Source organism: Protopterus annectens, chromosome 1.part0, assembly GCF_019279795.1.
Source record: "Protopterus annectens isolate FY-2018-M chromosome 1.part0, PAN1.0, whole genome shotgun sequence".
Taxonomy (NCBI): Eukaryota; Metazoa; Chordata; order Ceratodontiformes; family Protopteridae; genus Protopterus; species Protopterus annectens.
The window spans coordinates 855,891,043-855,914,474 of NC_056725.1; the positions used below are offsets into that span (position 1 = coordinate 855,891,043).

Genomic DNA, 23,432 nt, shown 5'->3' on the forward strand with positions numbered 1-23,432 from the left:
ATGGAGGGATATAGGTAAAAGAGGTGCAGGAGATGGTAGTCCAAAGGACCTATCATCGGGCTTAACTGGACATGGCCTATGATGTGTGTGTGTGTGTGTGTGTGTGTGTGTGTGTGTGTGTGTGTGTGTGTGTATATATATATATATATATATATATATATATATATATATATATATATATATTCTCGAAACATTTGTAAACAAGATACAAAAAGAAGGCTTTTAAAGAAAGAGTGCTACAAGACATTTGAGCAATGTCAAAAGACTGCCAAGAAAGGAGAAAAAGGTAAGGCTGCTATGGTGCAGTTGTGTATTATTGAGGAACTATTTCAGAGGGTAGTCATGGATATTGTGAAGCTTCTTAGTTCCCCAAGTGCCGAGTTAAGGTATATATTTTGGTGATGATAAATTATGCTGCTAGGTACCCTGAGGTAGTGACGTTGCCCTCTGTTAAGGTGAGAGAAGTACCAAGTTTTCCTCTGCAAATTTTTTAGCACTGTTGGTTTTCCCCAGGAAATACTGATGAACTGAGCCACTAACTTTGGGTTAAACCTACTTTTTTATAGAACCACTATGGAGTAAAACAGTTAACAACATAATAACCATCTTCAAAACAATGGTTTTGGAGTTGAAATTTAACTCTGTGTGTAAACTATATTGAAAGCATTTGCAGAGCAGTTTAAACAAATGTAGGACAAGACTGAGTACTGCAGCAATACAATTACTATTTAACTAAAAATAAGGCTGGGATATCATCAGACATTGCCACCTGTTGAGCATCCTGCCATCTGCCAAGTCGAAACGAACCTATATTGTCTTTGCAGACAGAAAGGTGCCCCAACACTGCTCAACAGTTTTGCCATTTGAGTTACTTTATAGTCACATGGTAAGGAACCTCTAAACATAATTTCAGGATCAGTAGGAGAGTTAATGTGATTTTCAGAAGGAGTCTGTTGTGGAATATGTGCTGAAGTTTAGAAATATGCTTAGAGAGCTTATAAAGTTACAAGAGAATTTAGCACAAGCTCAACAGTTGGAAACAGTCTGGTATTACTGGAGAGTGACAGGAAGGGAATATATACTCCTGCAAAGTCTAATGCTGCCTAGAATAAGCTGTATGAAGCATGAAAGGGGCCTTCACTGTTGGATGGAGGAAGTGAGTGATGTGAATTATGTGGTGGAGTTGTCAGGCAGGAGACAGAAATATAAGCTCAATGACACACTGTCAACACTGCCGTGATAGAAAGACACTAGTATGTAGTATATGCAGTGGGTTACAAGAGGAACAAGAGCAGGGTCTTGTGGTTGATCTCCTCCACGAAACTCAAATCGACACCCCGGTGGATGAGGTGGTACAGCCAGTACAGCTATCCTATACACAGGACACAGGTTTAGGAAATCTGAGCAGTGTTACAAGAGTCAGGGAAGGTATTCACTGTTAAATCAAGGATCTGCAATGAATGATGCAATCACTTATAGGCACATAGCATTTAAATTCAGAGCACCTCCTCGTATGTAATATTAGACCTAAGGCATCCTGGGACTGTATTTATGGTTTAACATACTTGAAGGACCTGGAAACAAACAACATATAATCATGGTCTTTCTATAGGTGTTACTCTACAAACTTAGCAAACATTAAGAAAAAGGATAATTCTAATTGGAAATACCACAGGCTTTAGTATATCTCCCTAGTGAGTGCACGTGTCTTTAATACTTAATACCAGCAGGAAAGGGAAGAAAAGAAAGTATGGTAAGTCAGTGGGTAGGTTATCCAGGGGTCGGTGGCCATCTGCTAAAGGCAGACTGCTTCAAGTAACCTTTTATAATCATTTTGAAGCATCTGATGTTTGTTGAGAGGGCACATTTGGCTTTATTCACAGAGAAGAGAGCAAGAAGTTATTGCATTTTTGAATTTCTTCTAGGACAGTCCTTGGATATTAAGCTTCTATTATGGTGTACATTTCAGTAGATTGGTGATGAAGGTTTTATTAGGGGTGTACCATTTCACTAGGCTGGCGATGACAGGTATTTTTGCTGGCTGGATGGTAGTGGATCTTGTGGGCTACTTTTAGCTCTGAGTAAGCTATTAGGTTTGGGAACTCAAGACAGTCTAGTTTCTGGATGGGGATCTGGCTGATACATTAGTACCAAGTTTTACAATTTTGCTGTTGTTGTGTTTTAATTTAGTAAGTTCTATTTTAGGATGGTTAGCAAAGATTGGAGATGCATATCAACGATTAAATAACAAGAGGAACGAAGCTGTTCATATTTAAAGTGGTGTGTAAGAGAATTGGTCTTATATATTAGACCGAGTTTTTATAACATATTTCATATGATGGTCAGTGTTTAGGTGTTTGTTTACAACAACTCTGAAAAGGTTAGTGAGGGTGACCTGCTCTGTAGTGTTATTATTAGATGAGGTGATGTTCAGTTCCTTGGTTTATATAGAATGATCATTAGATGTGCACAAAACTAATGTTGTTTTCTTGGGATTTAGTAATAGTTGAGATTGCCCAAGCCAGGTTTATATGGATGAGAATGACTCTTGGGTAATGGATTTGGGTTTTTGTAGTATCGAGGCATAGCAAATATGTGCATAACTGTCTGCATATACTGAATGATTGTGTCCTGTTTAGTTGCTGGGTACATGTAATTTATAAAAATGTTAAAGGTAGTGAGCTGAGAAATCCCTGTTTGAATTGTGAGACAGTCAGAATAGGTGTCCAATAATTTTACACACTGAGTATGACTACAGAGGTAACTAGTAAACCAAAAAGAGTTTTGGGGCCTATACCTTGAACTGAGAGCTTCTGGTATAGTAGTTGAATTAATATGGTATTGAAGGCTTTGGACAAGTTGAGGAACAGAGTGGAAAATAATGGCCTAAAATGGGCTTTAGGTTGATTTTGTCTAAGAAGGATATAGCAGTATTACAGTACATAAGCCATTCCTCTCACTGATCTTACCAAAAAGATTAGGCTAGTCTGTGTACTGTGATGGGTATGGAATCCATGTTTTATAGTGGATAGCAAGTTTTTCCTAAAAATGCATGGGTATTTGTGTGTGGATGCATTTGTTTAAGTCTATGGAGGCAGAGGTCGGATGGCAATGGATCTAAACTTGGAGAGGTCAGAGGAATGGCCTCCTTTATGCAGAGGTATAATGACAGATTTTTTCCATAGCAGAGGAATCTAGAATTCTTTGATGAAACTATTAGTAAGTGTACACACTGGATAAGCTAGAGCTTCTACCCCTATTCACTCCAGTTTAGCTCAGAAAGCTTGCATTGTAACTTCCAATGGGCAGAGCCTAAGCCTTTTGATGGACTCAAATTTTGTCCTCACGTTTCAAACAAATGTTCATATCCCTGGAACCACAGGGGTACGAAAGAAGTATAAATGGCAAACCGTTCAGCACAAATTATTTTTACAGTGGTAGTATTTTTTTAGGTTATACATTTTAAACTGAATTTTATATGCCACAGTAAACACAGTAACTGTTACATTTGTAATGTTTTGAAAACAACTTACAATATCTCAGCAACCACTCAAGTTACACACATACTGTCAGCACCGTTTTATTTCTTTAGCAGAGAGTTTTCATATGAGGCTAAGGAGTTCTGTCGGTATAACTCGGTTGCTGAGATATTTAGAAAAATGTAAAAAATTATATCTACATAAATTAATATCATAAAAACAACTGATAACATCTATTTACCTGCACTAGACAAAAGTCAAATATTAATGCAGTTGAGTTTGCTATTGTGTAAGCTTTAACACAAAATCTTTAAAAACCTTGTACATAGCATGCTTTTGGAATTATTGATGAAAATATGAACAAGCAATATCTGACGACTAGAGACATCAGTAGGAGTTAATTGCCAATGTACCTGGAGGTGTCACTCAGATTAATTCCTCTAGAAGGTTTCAGCAGCTTTACAATGAAGATATTAGCATTATTAGCATTTCTATCCTGGTTAGATAGTTTTAATTCAGCAAACTACCCTTGGGGATGAGGAATGTTCCAACAACTTTACAGGTTCTGCTGTAGCACATCCCAGCAGGAGCTGAAGACTATGATTTTGCTTTCAGAGGGAACAGTGGAATCATAAGTCACTCTGACTAGACCATGAATGACAGGTTAGAGAGCTGCTGAGAAGATTATAAGGGCCAGGTTGATAATCAAGGCAAAAAGTGTCGGGCATTAATTACAGAAGTAATGTATTTTGTTCTTTGGGTAAATAGTGCTAAAACTGGCTACAGCCTGATAAATTGGAGACTATCCAGATATGAATTATCCCTTTTACCCAAAAGCAGCTGAGAGCATTCTTGGCACCCTAGTGTAATTCAGAAAGTTTTCTTCACATCATAGTACCTCAACTATTTCTTTCACTCTTTATACCCAAAGGAATATGGCAGATAAAATTATCTAGACACTAGCTTAGGAGAAGGCTTTCCAGAACATCAAGAAGGTCTTGAGTGGGCCATTTGTACTAGCTAGGTTGCTCTAATTACAGCATTGAGTTAATCAAGAAGGAAGATGTTTCATACCACATAATGGGAACTCGTTTTAGCCAGGTCTCTTCAAAGGAAAAGAAACAACTAGTAGTGTACCTTAGATGTAGACTTCAGTGAAAATAAAGAAATATACACAGCTAGGTAAAAGATGGTGTGACAATACTATGACATCTCCAGACCACCATCAACACCCTATCTGTATAGAAGAAAATTCACAGTGCTTACATATCATAGCTCCTTGATGTAGTTACAAAGAGCCAGTGAACAGAATAGCAACTATCTTATATAGAGTTTGGGATCACAGGCCTTTACTATGGCATCTAAGTGGTGTCAGTAATGCTAATGCAGATGGTGTACCAAGGGTTGGGGACATTATACTACAACTTAAAATTTTGTTTTTACAAGCCCCACAAATCATATTTTGGTGATTTAACATCAAAACTTGGTTGAGGTATACAAAAAGGGAGATAAATTAAAAGAAGCAGCACTCTACTAAAGCAAATGTACTTGTCTTCAGATAAAAAGTAGAACATGTAAAAAGGTGTAATAAATGTTTAACTATTCTCTACATAAAAGCCATAGTTATTCCACATCTTGCAGCAGGTGTGCATAAAAATATATAGAATAAAAAATGCATCTTTACTAAGTATGAAATTGCTTTCAGTGGAAGGGCAGCAACACTCTTCAAAAGTAAACGTCTTCTGAAATGAAAAGACATCTTCAGGGCTTTTTGAAATGATAATTTGGGATAAGGATATACAGTATATATACATATAGGATTCCATACATACACACACACAAAGCTAGAGGACCTTGCAAAGAGGAAAAGCATCATCCACTTTTAGGAAGGAATGCCTTGTTTTTTATTTCAAGTAGAGAGAAAGCAACTGCCAATTTATTTGCCATCTTAATTCCAGACTGTAAACAGTGCACTTTATTCTTGAAGCACAGCTGACGCTAGCTTCTATGTTTCTGTGGAATTAAGTAATTACTGTTTGGATTTGTAAGGCAAATATAATTAGTATTCAGTGCATTTAATAATTGTAGATCCAAATAAGTTAGTACTTATATCTTTTTAATGTCATCTGTCTGTTTAAACACATTTGTTTTTTAATTATTTATGGCGCTTGTAGCTGCATGTGTACTGATTTTTAACAAATGGTTTGATTAATTTTACTTGAAGTAAAAAATGTATTATTCAGTTTAAATGATTGTGGCCGGTTATTTATTAGCTTAAGAGTGTGTACTGACTGCTAACATTAACTCTTGGCTTATGCAGTAACAAAAGTCTAAACTGGGAGTAAACAAACACGGCTCTCTTGATATTAAATAAAAGACAAAACTTTTATTCAGGTACAAACTAGCTTCCTAGCACTTCTTCAGACCGAAAGCACTCACTAGTTTGTACCTGAATAAAATTTTTGTCTTTTATTTAATATCAAGAGAGCCGTGTTTGTTTACTCCCAGTTTGGACTTTTGTTACTGTATTTTGCTTTTTTGGGGAGAGCTTCATCCCCAGCTGCTTTTGGAATTGTGTTTTGAACTCTTAGCTTATGCCTTTTGAATAGCTACTGTTAATCTCTTGCTAATATACAAATATTTAATGGTTGTTTTTTTAAGGATAAACACATTCCTTTATGTAGTGCAATGTTCTAACTCATGGGAGCATTACTTTAAAGATGGGGGGGGGGGTTGGTGTAGAGGTAACATCAACCCTTTCACAGAAAACATTGCATACGAATAGGTTCTCCGGTTTGATTCTTGTCGGGGGTACCTTCTGTGCGGAGTCACCATGTCTTCCCTGCATATGTGTGGGTTTTCTCTGGGTACTCCGGTTTCTTCCCACATTACAGAGACATGCATCTGGAGTGTTTCTCCCTGGTTCTCTGCTGAAATTTGGCTCATTCCAAGTTGGACTTTCCAAGTAAACTAAATAAATAAATATGTGTTTATCTGCAAGATTAGGCTGGTCAAGCTTCAACTGTTGCTGGTGAGATTGCACTAGAAGTCACTGGGCTCAGCCTCAGGTGAGTGTAATCTTGGGGAGCTAGTGATTATAAATTGATCTGCAGATGTACTTTATTAAGCTTATTTAAGAATGACAGGTGCTTGCTGGAACCAGAAGTAGCAGTGCACATTTGCTGTGTGCTCCTCAGACCAGTTCCACTTGCATACTGTCCAATGGTCAGTGTTACAGACAGTCAAACCATTACCAATAATTCTCACTTATTAATTGCTGGCAGTGTGTGAGAGTTATAAATCTATTCCTTACATATGATTTTCTGCCAGTGATGTGGATTTTAAACCCACACAATTACATATCAGTGTGAAACAGGAGTAAATAGCACTTTACCATTGTTAAAAGCTCCACTTAAGTTTCTACAAAAGTCGTACAATGAATATATTATCATTGTCATTTAAAGCTCCTTTTCTATCAGACAGATTATGATATCTGCCACACATGCCTTTTACTGTAGTTATAATATGATTCTATGGGAGACTACCATCCTCTTAGCCCCCTCTGCAGTACATAATAAAGCTTAATAATGTGGTTATGTCCATATGCCTTGGTCAGGACTGTCAGGTTCTCTCCATCACTGTCATATACTGAAATTAAGTCTGGGCATCAGAATTTGGGACGTGTCACTACTGGAAAATGATTTACAATTCTTACCACTTACCTTATATCCATCACTTGTACACACACTGATATTTAGCATACAGGTCACAACAGGTGAATTGGTCCCCCTGCAAAAAATATTGTATCAAATGTATATGGTGTCTTGGCTGTTGAGAAGCAGCACCTCCTTGTAGCACTCATTTATTTTTCACTCAGGCGTCTGTACGTTTTTAATAATTCATTCTGGGGTTTGACAACTCCACCTGCCTCATATATATTGTAAAACATGTCCTTTTAAATAATTTATATTTCACTTATTGAGTTATTTCTTTAATTTATAGCATGTTTTGAGTGTGATGGCAAACAGTGGGTGGACACAGGAATGCAGGTGGGTGGAGCATGCAGCTGTCGCTCTTACAAGTGAATCATAAAATGTCTGCAACCTAATGATAAGATGGTACAAAATGAACCATGAAGCTAGTGGAGGTAGGATCTGCTTCTAAGTCTTGAGCTGAAGTCTGTGCTAACCTAAACAAGAGATTATCCTGAGTTAGGGATTATAGCAGCAGAGGTGGGAGAGTATACACATCTAGAAAATAATGTCATTTAATGGTTGCAAGAATGCAGAATATTAACATTTTACACCATGGTTCTACAACATGTGGAGCCTATGAAGATTTGCAGGAATCTTGTCAGACATAGTCATTGGTAAAGTACCTTTCTCTGAAAAAAAAAATTAAAACAGGCATTCCAGATAATATCAAAACAAATGTGTAAAATATATTTGAGAAGCCATGCACGAACAGCATAGGTGCTTGGTTTACAAATGTGTGCATATATAGTTTTGAGAAAAGTAAACAAGAACAAGGGCTACTAATGTGAATACAGAAGGGGAAGCCACTTAGGACCAATGCAGCAGATTATTTTGCTCATATTGGGCATTTATTTTTATTCACTTGCTTAACATTTATTAATGGAAGTGAACTACTCCATGGACTTCTTCAGCCGCAGTGTGAGCCAGTATGGCAAAGGACAGTACAGTTCAAATGTTGCAGTACAGTTAATACTATGACACATTCAAATGTCATCAGAACTGGTAGACAGCATGTGAGAAAACCCTCTGAAGGCAGTTGTGGGTTTAATAATGCAAAAAAAGAAGATTTTACCAGAGAAAAACAAAAAGAATTATGCAGCAGATTAATGAGATTCACTATCTATCATTCAGAAAAACAGGCAGACTGGTATGCAGTGGCATTACTGCTAGTGTGCCCTCTAAATCCTGAAGTTTCTCTGAGACCTGGTGCAAAGGCATAAGTGCTGCTCTTTTAAATATAAATGGGGTTCAAGAGGAAAAGATCTGTATAAAAGTAATACTAAGTGGCAAATCAGTAATAGGAAATAAAAAGAAAAATAAAACACAGTTTTGGATCAATAACAGTTTTGTTCTGCATATTTCTTTACATCTCCATGTATGAAGAAGCCAGTAACAAGACATTACTGATTTACTGTTTTAAAGAGACAGTTTCTGAACTTCATCCTCATTAGTAAATGCTGTTTTCTAAGTATGAGCATCAAATCCTTCAAAGTACTGTCAGTTTATCCCAGCTGCACGCTACAAGTTTGTTTATTATAAGATGGTTTACAGAAAAAGTAAAAGAATACTCATCAAAGTCAACTGGCTGAATTGTAAAGTTAACAAAATAAAGCATTTTACTGACATCTTAACTGTATCATGCAACTTTAGAGATCTGAGCTGTCAGTGCCCACTGATTTACTTGCCTCATGCCATCCTTGCTTTCTTGATATGTAACTTGATGAAAATGTTGCAGAAATAGGCTTAACTTTAGTTACTTTATGTGGAAAGAGAAGAGTTTGAGACAGGCAAAATAATTAGTACACGCAAACAAGTAATGTACAGTGCATCCAAATACATAGCGTGTACTCTTAAGTACTGCATAGCTTTATGAAATGTGTATATTTACCACATTTTGGATATGCCACCAACATTACATCTTCTCTCCTTGCTTCAAAGATTTCAATAGCCTGTAAATTCTCCAACTTGCACAGAGCAACAGGATACTGGTAACCCTTATGGTGAAGGATAAAATCTTCAGGTCTCTTATTTTGAAATTCTGCTACAAGCCTTTGCAGTTTTTCCATTCTCCGTTTCCTTTCTTCCATTTTTTTTTGTTGGTGCTTTTCACTGTCTTATTCTTGTACTTGTCTTACACCCTCAACAGCAGAGAAAGTGTGAGCTGCCATCAACACCACAAATGAAACGTGTAAATACTTACAGCTGGATTCCTCTAAGCACACAACCCTCAGAGTCTCCTCCTCTTTCTCTTTCACAACAAAAATTCCTCCCCCTTCTAATTATGCTAGTAAGGAATTCCCAGAAATAGGCCACTGAGAAAGGAACTTTAAAACGTAAGAGATCTTATTATTCAGTTGTGTGGGAGTGTGTGTGTGCGTGCATGTGTGCATATGTATTTTGTAATTTTGTAATTTTTTTTGCCCAGGCTATATCAAAGGCATTCCAGTAAAGGAAACTTGAAACATTTGTGTTATGATGTATGAGGATTATGCATCTCAGAGTCTAATCAGTGTAAACATATTCTCTTTAACTGCATGTAGTGCTGCAACAATATACACTTTTCCTTTGTGATGTTGAAACAATCAACAATGTATCTACAATACAGATACATATTTTATCTGTGTCTATTGCTGTACCTGTTGTTGCCAGGAACTAGAAAACTTTGTAAATGAGATTCGCTCCATTGTCCACTTAAAAGGAAAAAAAAAATAACTGTTCAAGCAAGAAGCATTTTCTGCAGGGATAAGTACCAGACATATTTGAAACTGCGTTCTTAACTGACCCGCTTTTTGGGCATTTCACTTTCAAATAGCAATGATGGGTTTATGCAGCACTTGTAGTAACGTGCAATAAGTAAACACACATTTAGAAAGAACAACCCTTAGTTTCACTGGAGCAAACAATGATTTTGTAAAATAAAACTGTGTATGAATACAAGCATTGCATCTGACCTCTGACCCCATATCCTAATGTTTGAAGCAAAACAATTACCTTTCTTTCTTTAGTAACTTAAATTTTTCTAGCTGCAGGGCATACTTATGAAGCCTACTCAGACACCTTCCATTTACAATGATGGAGAGACACGTTAGATCTGCAGAAGTAAAAGTGAAACTTAAAATATGTATAGTTTTTGCAAAGCAGTTTAACAAATTCTACTAACAATGGGGAAAAAAAAGAAAATGGCTGTGATTCAATGAATTGCCATGGCAACAAACAATACATTGTACAAAAGGCTTGTGACTGTGAAAACTACCCAAAATGTTACTACCTGCAACAGGTTAATGTCACCTACCTGGAAGGCTACTTTTATCATGATATATAAAAAAACATGAATTAGACTTACCAATATGTAACAAAAGCAAGTGTATGTTAGAGAAGAATGACAGCTTGTTTTTATGTCCTTGCATTGACTGCTGCAGTATTCTTAACATATGTGGATTCCCTGCCATGGAAACCCAACGTCTGGTCAGTCTACAAAAGACTCTTGTTACTTTAACAGTATGCAGAACATTACCCAAACACTCCTTCCATAGCGTAAGGCATTAAGGTGACATTCAGGCATACCACAGTCAGAACTTCTTTGCTGCCAGTCCAAACGCATCTTTTCACATCAGTTTGTTTACCTGCATCTGTTTTCTGCCAGCTGAATCCATTTTTGTTCTCCAGTGACTAAATACGCCTGTTTGCTGACTTTCACAATGGCCACTCTCCCTCCTTTTTTTTCTACTTGTTCTCAGCACTTCAGTTGTTTAAGAGCATATTCCATATACCCAACCTTACAGTCTGTGGAGTAAGTAGCATTGGCTCATGCCTACAATAAATGTTGACCAATCAGTTTGTAAGTAATCCAGTCTTCTTTATCCCATCTTTCCTTTTCAGTTCATTTCCCTAATGTGCTGTGATATGTTTAAGATACTTAATCTTTCTTTCTATCTCTTCTTTCTTTAACAGAGAGCAGTCTCAACTGTGGTTTGTTTTCTTGTATCTTTCTTTCCATGCCTTTAATCAGCCTGTTTGCCTTTGTTCTGAACAATCTCCCATAAGTTCATTTCCATCACTTATTGCTGCCTTTTTTTTTTAATTTCTTCAAATCTTTTGGGTGTCTAATACCATGACAGGAATGAACCCTGTTCCTATGTCAAAGTACAATTAAAGTTCATGAAATTAGCATTGTTTCAATCCTTAATGTCAGCCAAAAGTGCTCTTCGCAGCACCTGCAATGTGCCCAGTAATGACTCCTTTTGCAATTTGCACGTGGTTTCATGGATTGCTAACATATCCAAATACAATTGCAGATTCTTTTTTATAAGACCCGTTGCTCCTACTACTATTGGAACTGTCTGGGTATCTTTCTTCCACATTGCTTTCATTCCTGCCTACAGATCCTGGTATTTTATGACTTCATGTCTCTCTGTACGCACGACACTGTAGTCACTGGGTCTGGTGATTTCAATGATCAATGCTACTTTTGTCTTCTTTTCTTCAACCACTACATTTGATTTTCTAGCATCTATCTTCTGAACTGTTGGTAATTGGTGATCCCATGTGATATAAACATCATAATTTTCTCTGATGCTTTGTGGCTCATGTTTTCAGTACTTTTCAGCCTCTTCAGTACCATAATGCTTGCACAATCCCCAGTGCAACAGACTCGCCACATTATTATGCCTTTCAGTATACAGTCCTTCTGCCATTAGTGTGTCGCAACCAGCAACTAGGCATGCAACTGTTTTCAATTCAATTTTACAAAACTTACATTTGTCTGTTTCTCCCACATGTTCAATGGATTTTGTAAACCAGCGTGTAGATAGCCCACTATCTTGGGATGCCAATATTAACCTTTCATCTCTTAGTTTGAATTTGCCTGTCCTTGAACATTCCTGCATTCATTTCTGACCAACATGAGGTTCTTCCAGACGTTTTCTATACTTGCAACTATATTTATGCTTTTTCCACATTTCTTGCCTTCTCATCTGGTCTTTCACCTTATATTCTTTCTTTATTTTGTTTTTTGGCACATTCAGTTGCTGCCTGATTCTTATCTACTTCTGGTTTGATTTCCATTCCTGCTTGGCATTAATATGCTTCTACTCAATTAAGCAGAGATGTCATCTTAGATTTATTCTCCTCATGTTTCAAAACTTTCACTACATTTGGATCTTGTGAGGTCAGTAGATATGTGTTGAAGTCCATGATTACAGAGCTATACATGTAATCAATTTCATGGAGGCCCATCCCTCCTTTGGAATGGGGAATATATAATCTTGGTATAAACTGATTTTTATAGATCATTTGGTGAGAATGAAGCATCCTTCTTGTTTTAATATCTAATCTATCCAACAATTTTGAAGGCAGTCAATACTCCAAAACTGTAAGTTAAGACAGGAAGAGCAAATCGGTTTATAGCTTGGATCTTGTTCCTAGATGTCAACACTGTTCTCAGGATTAATTTAAGCCTTCTAAAGTATTCCTTACTGAGATTTATTAGCATTTTTCATGTTTTATTGCTGATCCTTCATCATTTCCCAAATATTTATACACTCTCTCTTGCTCATGTTCTTTTATATCATATTCTTGTCCCAAACTGATGTTTTCCTGGTGCTGCAGTTTTCCTGCTTTAAAGGTTGCTTTTGCACATTTATCAAGACCAAATGATATTCTAATATCATCTGAAAAAGTTTTGACAACCTGCAGCTGTGCTTTCAGTTCCTCATCTGATGAGCTATACAGTTTTAAATCACCGACAAAGAGAAGATGAAAAGTCTTCAGACTTTGTTGTTTTCTAGGAGCCATACTATAGCCATGGCCTAAGCTGTTAAGCAAACAGCTTAATGTATCAATGGCAAGGCAGAATAGCAACAGTGACAGAGAGTCACCCTGGAATAGCTCCCTTTGAATTTTTATCCCAGGGATAATAATCTGTCCTTTATCATGGCTTAATTGCAAAATGGTCTGCTACTGTTTCATGGTACTGTAATGTCGTCAGTTAGTGCAGGGTGCAATTATACTTAGATTCTTCCCCTTTTTACAGTTAGCCACTATAACTTTATTTAACAACAGATGATCCTTTGTTCCATATGACTTTCTTTTATTTCCCTTTTGTTCTACTGCCATAATTGAGTTTTCTTCTAAATGACTATAAACACTGTCACCATCACTTCCTGTGTATAGTTTATACATTGTTGGAAGGCAAATTATTGATCTATAATTTTTAGGGTAGCTTGCAGGTTCACTCTTAAGTAGAAGCATTGTTTTGCCTGTTGTTAGCTAGGTTGGTGTCTGCTTGGGGTGTGCATATAAATAGTTCTTACTCATGGCTAAACCTTCGTGCAAAGATGTTAATACTTTTAACAAAAAGTTAGGTACTGCATCTTGGCCTGGTGGTTTTCCAGTTAGAGGCTTTTCCTAACTTTGTTTCAGTCTCTCTGGCTGTTGCTTCATCCCATTTCATATCCTGCACCTTTAAACTTCTTATTCCTTCTTTTACTTCTGTCCATTTAGCAACTTTATGTTCCACAGGATCTTTATAGATACTTCTCCAAAAATGTATCTGCTTCCTCTTTTTTTGGCGGTCTTTGATTTCCTTTTACCTTATTTCCCAGTTCTCTATAAAACAGTTTGGGGACATCAGTAAATCACTTATTTTGTACTTTTCCCTTTCTTTTATGTGTATCTTCCAAGTTTTTCCGCCTGTGGTAAAATTTTTAGTTTATTTGCGATAGTGCATGATAGATCCTGGTCTGTTCTAATACTGTGCATTGCTTTTATCACATCTTTCTTAGTATTTTTGTTGATCTATTCCCTCTTCTATACTCTTCTAACAGTGACACGTCTTGTCTTAATTGATTTATATTTTTCTCTGTTCAATACTTCCATGATAGTATTCGATTTCTCCCCTTCCTTTCTCTCAATACCCTATGTTCTTGTGAACTGAAACGGAACACAATAAAAGTCGGCCAAAAAGAGTTAGTGCTATTTATTATAAATTACACTTTCAGCTAGGACAGTGCCTAGCCTTCTTCAGACAAACAGTTAAAATATGGTAAACCAATGCCTTTTATCTAATCAAGTCAGTGATGTCATCAATTAAGCAATGTTGTTAGTAACCATAACAACATATTATTGCAGCCTACTTTTATATAACAAGTTATAACTCATTAACCTATAATACAGGAAATGATGAACAAAACAATATATATTCCTATCTCATCTTATGTTTAAAAACACACTTATATGTGTATACATGTTAAAAACTGAACTATACAAATTTAATAACAACATGCTCTACTTAAAACACTAAATCAAATTGATACTATATAAGTCAAATTCATAAAAATACTTATGAATTCCCTGGTTCTCCTTTGTGTGAATATAAGGAATAAAAAATACCTAATTAAACAAATGCTGCACTAATCAACCTTTAATTCCTGGTTAAACTGTCATATGCAAAAACTTTGTATATTTGCATTGTATTCAGTTTTTATCTATTCAAAGTTAGGAGTTTCAACAGACTTTTAATGGAAATACTATCATTAATCCCTGGGGGCATATAAGCCCTCGTTCGCACTTGCCACTTCAGTTCATCTATTTAGAGAAAAATTTGCCAATGACCTCCCTCAATGTTCTCAATTCTCTGTTGTAAAACTGTGAACCTAAAGGTGTGTGCTGGAAATTCAGAGCAGTGTTTGGCTAAAGCATTGTTAAAATCATTCTTCTTTATTGCATAACAATGCTCATATATTCGCTGCCTAAAACGTCTCTCCGTTTTCCCAATGTAAAACACGTTACATGAATTACAACAAGCAGCGTAAATCACACCCCTAGATTCACAGTTGAATTTTCCTTTTATTTTATATGTGTTGTGGTTCAAAACCACCTGGTTACCAACCAGAATGTGTTTACATTGTGAACATGAACCACATTTAAATGTCCCATTAATTCTCCCATAAGAATTCCTGCTGTTAATGTTGCTCTCTAAGAGGGCTTTAAGATTTTGACCACGTCTGTATACTATTCTAGGGCTAGAACCAAGAATTCTAGAAAGGGAATCATCATTTTTAATGAGGTCCCAATTTTTATTTATTACCTCTCTAATAGACCAAAAATCTAAAGAGAATGTATACAAAAAGCTGGCTTGATAACTTACATTACCAGCTTTTTATTTGGCAATTCATCAGATGGACTAGCCAATCCATTAAGGACTGAGTGAGAAGATGAGCTTGATTTTCCTTTTAGTAAAGGAATAAAATAACCAACATTATGCTTGAAAACTACTTCTTTTTTTGTGTTGTTAACAAGTTGACTAGGATAGCCTCTTTTAATAAACATGTTACAAAGAAGGTCACATTCAGTCTCAAAGTCTAATTCATCCAAAATCATACGGGCGGCCCTCACCATCTGGCCTTTGACCACTGCTTTCTTTTGTTGGTACGGGTGGTTGCTAGTAAAATGAAGGAAACAGTTTGAATACATCATTTTCCTATATATAGAACTTTTGTATCTACTATTAGACTTGTCATTAACTAACCAAATGTCCAAATAGTTGATCGCGGTTATACCTATGTTATAAGTAAACTTTAGAAAACTTGTGGTCCTGTTGATGTTGTCAATAAAGACTGGTATCATGGACAGTTCTCCATTCCAAATACAAAACATGTCATCCTGGTATCTAGTATACCAGGAGACGTTGTTTTGAAATAGTTGGTCTTTAAACAACAAGTTGTTTTCTCAATAAGCCATAGTGGCATTGGCGAAACTAGCGCCACATGGAGAACCCATGGCCACACCAGTTTTCTGCAGGTAAAACATACTCTCAAATAACATAAAATTATTCTTCAAGACCATTTCAAGCAAAGTCTCAATTATATAAATGATGTTATCATTTGCTTTCTTACTATGCAAAAATTCCCTTACCCATTGTGTGCCTAAATCCTGAGGGATCACTGTGTGTAGATTTTTAACATCTATAGTTAAAAAATGCACCTCAGGTTGGTATTCTAAGGAATTAATGTTGGTAAGAAAACGTCACGAGTCTTTGCAAATCTGTGGTTCAGTTTCAATAAAAGGCTTCAACAAACTGTCAACATGTTTGGCACAAGCGTATGTGATTGAGCCACGGCCATCAACTGTTGGTCTAAAAGGGGGGGACTTTATGTCCTTGTGGATCTTCGGACACCCAAACAGTACTGGTGTTTTGGGAGCTATCATATTTAAATATTGGTAAAGGTCAATGTCTATGGAACCTTCCACAAACTAGTCATCCAAGGTTGACCTTACCTTCTTGTAGGCTGCATTAACCTCATTGATTGTTACCTGAGTCTAATTGGGAGTGTTTAGATGTTCCATCAATTTCTCCACATATAAACAATGATCCATAAAGACTAAGCCACCCCCCTTGTCAGGCTTCATAACTCTTATATTACAATCTTTAAGTAATTGAATAAATCCACGTTCTGTCATAAACATGTTAGACTGAATTGGACGGGATGTGTGTATTCGCTTTTCTTTGATGGCCCAAAAATCAATTTCACACTTCTTCTCAAAGGTGTTTAAACCTGGGTGAAGTGGGGGATTGAACACACTAGAAACCCTCAAAGTTTTCACCATACTAACCATAGGACCCATTGATATTTGGAGATTAAGTTTACGAATAAACAATTTTAAGTCCATTATAGTTCTAGTTATGTCAAAGGACTTCGCAGGTACAAAGGACAGCCCTTTAGATAAAAACACCTTTGAGAAGTTGTGTGAAATTGATTTTTGGGCCATCAAAGAAAAGCGAATACACACGTCCCGTCCAATTCAGTCTAACATGTCTATGACGGAACGTGGATTTATTCAATTACTTAAAGATTGTAATACAAGAGTTATGAAGCCTGACAAGGGGGGGTGGCTTAGTCTTTATGGATCATTGTTTATATGTGGAGAAATTGATGGAACATCTAAACACTCCCAATTACACTCAGGTAACAATCAATGAGGTTAATGCAGCCTACAAGAAGGTAAGATCAACCTTGGATGACTTGTTTGTGGAAGGTTCCATAGACATTGACCTTTACCAATATTTAAATATGATAGCTCCCAAAACACCAGTACTGTTTGGGTGTCCGAAGATCCACAAGGACATAAAGTCCCCCCCTTTCAGACCAATAGTTGATGGCCGTGGCTCAATCACATACGCTTGTGCCAGATATGTTGACAGTTTGTTGAAGCCTTTTATTGAAACTGAACCACAGATTTGCAAAGACTCATGGAGTTTTCTTACCAATATTAATTCCTTAGAATACCAACCTGAGATGTATTTTTTAACTATAGATGTTAAAGATCTATACACAGTGATCCCTCAGGATGTAGGCACACAATGGGTAAGGGAATTTTTGCATAGTAAGAAAGCAAATGATAACATCATTTATATAATTGAGACTTTGCTTGAAATGGTCTTGAAGAATAATTTTATGTTGTTTGAGGGTATGTTTTACCTGCAGAAAACTGGTGTGGCCATGGGTTCTCCATGTGGCGCTAGTTTCGCCAATGCCACTATGGCTTATTGGGAAAACAACTTGTTGTTTAAAGACCAACTATTTCAAAACAAAGTCTCCTGGTATACTAGATACCAGGATGACATGTTTTGTATTTGGAATGGAGAACTGTCCATGATACCAGTCTTTATTGACAACATCAACAGGACCACAAGTTTTCTAAAGTGTACTTATAACATAGGTATAACCGCGATCAACTATTTGGGCATTTGGTTAGTTAATGACAAGTCTAATAGTAGATACAAAAGTTCTATATATAGGAAACTGATGTATTCAAACTGTTTCCTTCATTTTACTAGCAACCACCCGTACCAACAAAAGAAAGCAGTGGTCAAAGGCCAGATGGTGAGGGTCACGATGATTTCGGATGAATTAGACTTTGAGACTGAATGTGACCATCTTTGTAACATGTTTATTAAAAGAGGCTGTCCTAGTCAACTTGTTAACAACACAAAAAAAGAAGTAGTTTTCAAGCGTAATGTTGGTTATTTTATTCCTTTATTAAAAGGACAATCAAGCTCATCTTCTCACTCAGTCCTTAATGGATTGGCTAGTCTATCTAATGAATTGCCAAATAAAAGCTGGTAATGTAAGTTATCAAGCCAGCTTTTGTATACATTCTCTTTAGATTTTTGGTCTATTAGAGAGGTAATAAATAAAAATTGGGACCTCATTAAAAATGATGATTCCCTTTCTAGAATTCTTGGTTCTAGCCCAAGAATAGTATACAGACGTGGTCAAAATCTTAAAGCCCTCTTAGAGAGCAACATTAACAGCAGGAATTCTTATGGGAGAATTAATGGGACGTTTAAATGTGGTTCATGTTCACAATGTAAACACATTCTGGTTGGTAACCAGGTGGTTTTGAACCACAACACATATAAAATAAAAGGAAAATTCGTACTGTGAATCTAAGGGTGTGATTTACGCTGCTTGTTGTAATTCATGTAATGTGTTTTACATTGGGAAAACGGAGAGACGTTTTAGGCAGCGAATATATGAGCATTGTTATGCAATAAAGAAGAAAGATTTTAACAATGCTTTAGCCAAACACTGCTCTGAATTTCCAGCACACACCTTTAGGTTCACAGTTTTACAACAGAGAATTGAGAACATTTGGGGGGGTCCTTCGCAAATTTTTCTCTAAATAGATGAACTGAAGTGGCAAGTGCGAACAAGGGCTTATATGCCCCCAGGGATTAATGGTAGTATTTCCATTAAAAGTCTGTTGAAACTCCTAACTTTGAATAGATAAAAATTGAATACAATGCAAATATACAAAGTTTTTGCATATGACAGTTTAACCAGGAATTAAAGGTTGGTTAGTGCAGCGTTTGTTTAATTAGGTATTTTTTAGTCCTTATATTCACACAAAGGAGAACCAGGGAATTCATAAGTATTTTTATGAATTTGACTTATATAGTATCAATTTGATTTAATGTTTTAAGTAGAGCATGTTGTTATTAAATTTGTATAGTTCAGTTTTTAACATGTATACACATATAAGTGTGTTTTTAAACATAAGATGAGATAGGAATATATATTGTTTTGTTCATCATTTCCTGTATTATAGGTTAATGAGTTATAACTTGTTATATAAAAGTAGACTGCAATAATATGTTGTTATGGTTACTAACAACATTGCTTAATTGATGACATCACTGACTTGATTAGATAAAAGGCATTGGTTTACCATATTTTAACTGTTTGTCTGAAGAAGGCTAGGCACTGTCCTAGCTGAAAGTGTAATTTATAATAAATAGCACTAACTCTTTTTGGCCGACTTTTATTGTGTTTCATTTCAGTTCAACAGTTCGTTGTTTGTGGATTCTTGATGTTTTGTACCCTGTGTTCTTGTGGTAGACCTTTATCAGTTATTAATTTAGCTGCGCAGTAATATATCCTGTTTACTTCTGTTATATCCCATGTATCTCTATGGACAGTCCTAATTACTGCAGTCATTTGTTTGATCAGAGTTCTTACTTTTTGGGTTTTATTGACCTTCTGCAGTCTATTTCTTTAATTGATCTTAATATATCTATCCATGTCCATTAAATCAAGGAACTCTTCTCTTAGCTCATTTTCTTCCAGTTTTCTGTTTCCTGCGGGCATTCTATAGAAAGTTCTATAGCATCTTTCTGTGGCACCTTCTCTTCAATTTCATCCTGTGCCATCTGTTGCTCTGTTATATGAGAACTCACCGGCCTATCACTCCTCGGCATTGACTGCATCAGAGTTGCCACAGTTTCCTGCTTCTTCCCTTGCTGTCTATCTTCAAGTGAACATTTATACTGGTTTCCTGTAGAAGGTCCCAAAATATCTTGATATGGCACCTGACCAGTTGTTTCCTGTTATACTGCCTTCCCCTTAATTTGGATATCCATTGCTCTATCCTGTTGTGGTGCTTTCTGCATTCAATTTTCTACACTGAATCCTTCTCTTTGCAGCTGTTCCATAACCTCATTTTCTATTTCTTTGACTTTTCCATTACTAATCTGTTTTTCTACTTTTTCCTCTTAGTCTTATTATTATTTGTATTGTGAAGTTTTCCATATATTTTTCTTCAAATATCTTTGGTGCTGCTCTTTTTGTATTGGTTAGTTTTGCTTTCTCCTTTGTATAAATATTACAGCATATTAAATCTTTTTTCCTTTCCCCTGTCCCTATTTCTTTTTCACATTCTCCTGATCTTCTTGCTTTTCCTTATTCTGGGGACTCACTCCATCATGCTGTGATATAGTTTGTTTTAGGCCTTCTACATTAAATCCTTCACTTCGCAGTCACTCCATAACTTCATCTTCTATTTTTTAACTTCTGCTTTACTAATAGTCTTTTCTACATTAAATCTTTGTGCTATTCATCTTTTTATTCTGAACTTTTCCATATCCAGATGCCTTTGCCTGTATTTTTCTTTGAATATCTTTAGGGCTGCCTTCTCTATATTAGTTAACTTAGCTTTCTCCTTTGCATAAATATCACACCATATTAAATCTCTCTTTCTTTCGCATGTCCATATCTCTTTTTTAGCTTTTTCAAATATCTCTGAATTTTGTTGATTATATTTTGGCACTTCCACAGATGCTTCTTTTTCGAAACAGATCAAAGTTTCTTGATCTATATACTGTTTTTCAAAAATCTGTTGTATTAACTAACGCAAATTTTTATTTGAAGCTTCTGACAGTTTTACTTGTACAAGTATTTTTCTTTCCTCTAATTTCTCTCTTAATCATTTTGGATATCTTGTGTCTAGAAATTCTGGGCCTTTTACATAACAGTAACAAGACATACTTTCTTTCTTATCCTCAATAGTCCACTCTATCGTCTTTATGGCTCTTCTTTGGCCAATCAGTTTTTGTGATTTTTGTGGACTGTGACTTCCTTCTACAACAGGGGGGGCCATGCTGCCTTCAGTATGAAATATGTTGTTTTCCTTGAGATCATTATAGTCAACTGCATTTCACTACAAGATGTATACTCTTCTCTGAAGTTTATGCCCTCCTTTTGCTCCAAGAATTTACTTTTTCACACTTTGGCAGTCATGCCAAGGTTATTTATCACATCATTATTTTAAACTGCTGCCCCCCCACATGACTGTAAACTCCCCCATTTTTACCAACTTTGCAGGTGCAGTACCTTGCACTTTTCAGTAGCAAACTTCCAGCTGCTGTCTTTGATCTATGACACTAACATTTTCTGATAATTTGTTAGACTGACTCCCATGCCATAAACTGATGTTATTACAGTGATGTCATCTATGGGGACATAAATCTGGCTGTCTCCCTCCAGTTTTATGTCTATACGGACTAGTACTGACCTTAGGAATGATCCTGCTGTGTTTTCCTGGGGTTCCTATTAAATGACTGAAGACGCATTATGTCGAATGCGTCTTGGTCGACCTTAAAACAACGAAAATGCAAAATAGCAAAATGGCTTTTAAATGAATTCTTTCCCAGGGAAAGAATTTGCTTGGCCACTTCCATTACTTTGCCGTTTTCAGCACAGTAGTGCAATCTCGGAGTTGGTATATTTAAGTAGGGTGAGTGTGGGTGCACAGCCCCCCACATTGGGGAGTGTTGGGGTGAAGCCCCCCACTTCATGTATTATTTCAATTTTTTTTTTTTTTTTTGGAACAATGATTTTTTTCCCTTGGAAAAAAATCGCTGTTCTGAGCTTTCGAGATTGTAAGCTTTCGCTTACATGAGTTTGATTGTTCATCGTTCACTTTTTTAAGCATTTGATGATATAATATAGACCCGTTTCCCTGTTATAACAGACTAACCTCTTGGCACTAACTCTCTAATACCTATCCCTTAATTACTTTTCTTTCCATCTTGTCACCCTGTTTCCATCCCATATAACTTTGAGTTTGTCTAGGATTCTTGGTTTGTGGAGAACAGAAGACTTGCCTGAAGTCCAGGTATTTGGCATTACTAGTTTCCCTTTGCCATCGCCCCAGTAACAAGTCACATAATTAAATTAATCTCATACGGAATGACCTCCTTGTCACAAATCCTTGTTGATCAATAGCCTGTTTCTGGTAGATACTCTATTGTAAGACCCTGTTGTACACATCTCCGATGTTGTAACAGACTTTCACTGAAATACTTCATTAGTGGCACATTGGTACAATAAACCAATGTATTTCAATTATATATATATATATATATATATATATATATATATAGAACATTACCTGGCAAAATGGGCAGTACTGGAGAATAGTGTTCTGAAATTCTGAAGCATGCTGCTGAAAGCAAAAAGGCATTGCTGCCTCTATAAGGTTCAGTATTATTCAATACTATCCACACTGAAGGGTATTATTAGGTTTGCAAAATTACACAAATTTTTTTTTTTTAATTTTCTCTAGTTGCTTGTTGTCCTGTGCCTATCCTATGCCTAACAGCCATCATGCCTCCTAGGTTAGGCATGCACATTTATTCCCAGTAATTTCACCAAGAATCAGGAGGAGATCTGTCTAAAGGAGTCATTATATATGATGTTATAAGTGTTTCAACCTGTACCCCCTACATCTCCTAGCATCACAGCAGTAGTGGGCACTCCATCATGTCTGGATGCATCCATCTTATTCCTCAGACTGGAACAAATAGAAGACCTATCAAGTTAATCCAGCCATGAGTAAGGGTGCTCCATCCAGCACAGCATAAGACTATTATCCAGATCAAGACCTAAAGAGTGACCTGCAATTCTAGCCCAGTTGTCAGGTACTTCGTCCAAACATCAGCATAAATCATTCCAGGTGTAAGTTATGGAGGCATGTCTCCCTGCCCTACAACCAATTTAACCCCAACCACAATGACACTGGCATACAATTACTGCTGGTAATCCAATGCCCTGTTGCTGATGTGTGCATGATCCCATCTTGGGCATACATACACTGCAAGGAATCTAATGCCCTCCTGCTGAAATGTGCATGTTCCCAACATTGGCATACATTCACTGCAGAGAATCCAGTGGCCTCCTTGTGATGTGTGAATGCTTAAGGTCATGGGCATACATTCCCTGCAGGTAATCCAATGTCCTCCTTATGACCTGTGCACACTCCCATCATGGGCATACATTCCCTGCAGGTAATCCAGTGCCCTCCTTGTGATGTGTGCATGCTCCCATCATGGGCATACATTCCCTGCATGAAATCCAGT

The 23,432-nt window shown here is 36.6% G+C and overlaps 1 protein-coding gene across 4 annotated transcripts in view; it reads right to left on the reverse strand.

Annotated features, from left to right (window-relative positions):
• LOC122795346 (sulfotransferase 6B1-like) overlaps window positions 1–23,432 on the reverse strand; it is a 537,147-nt gene that overhangs the window by 378,004 nt on the left and 135,711 nt on the right. Inside the window, exon 1 of one of the 4 annotated variants that reach the window (XM_044063680.1) lies at window positions 10,578–10,698. The exons of 2 other annotated variants lie outside the window; for them this stretch is intronic. In XM_044063680.1, coding sequence (XP_043919615.1) covers window positions 10,578–10,683 — 106 coding nt within the window. In that variant the 5' untranslated portion in view covers window positions 10,684–10,698. Of the gene's footprint in view, window positions 1–9,122; window positions 9,420–10,577; window positions 10,699–23,432 lie in introns of those variants that run through there. One more of the 4 variants, XM_044063678.1, reaches the window with a different exon arrangement.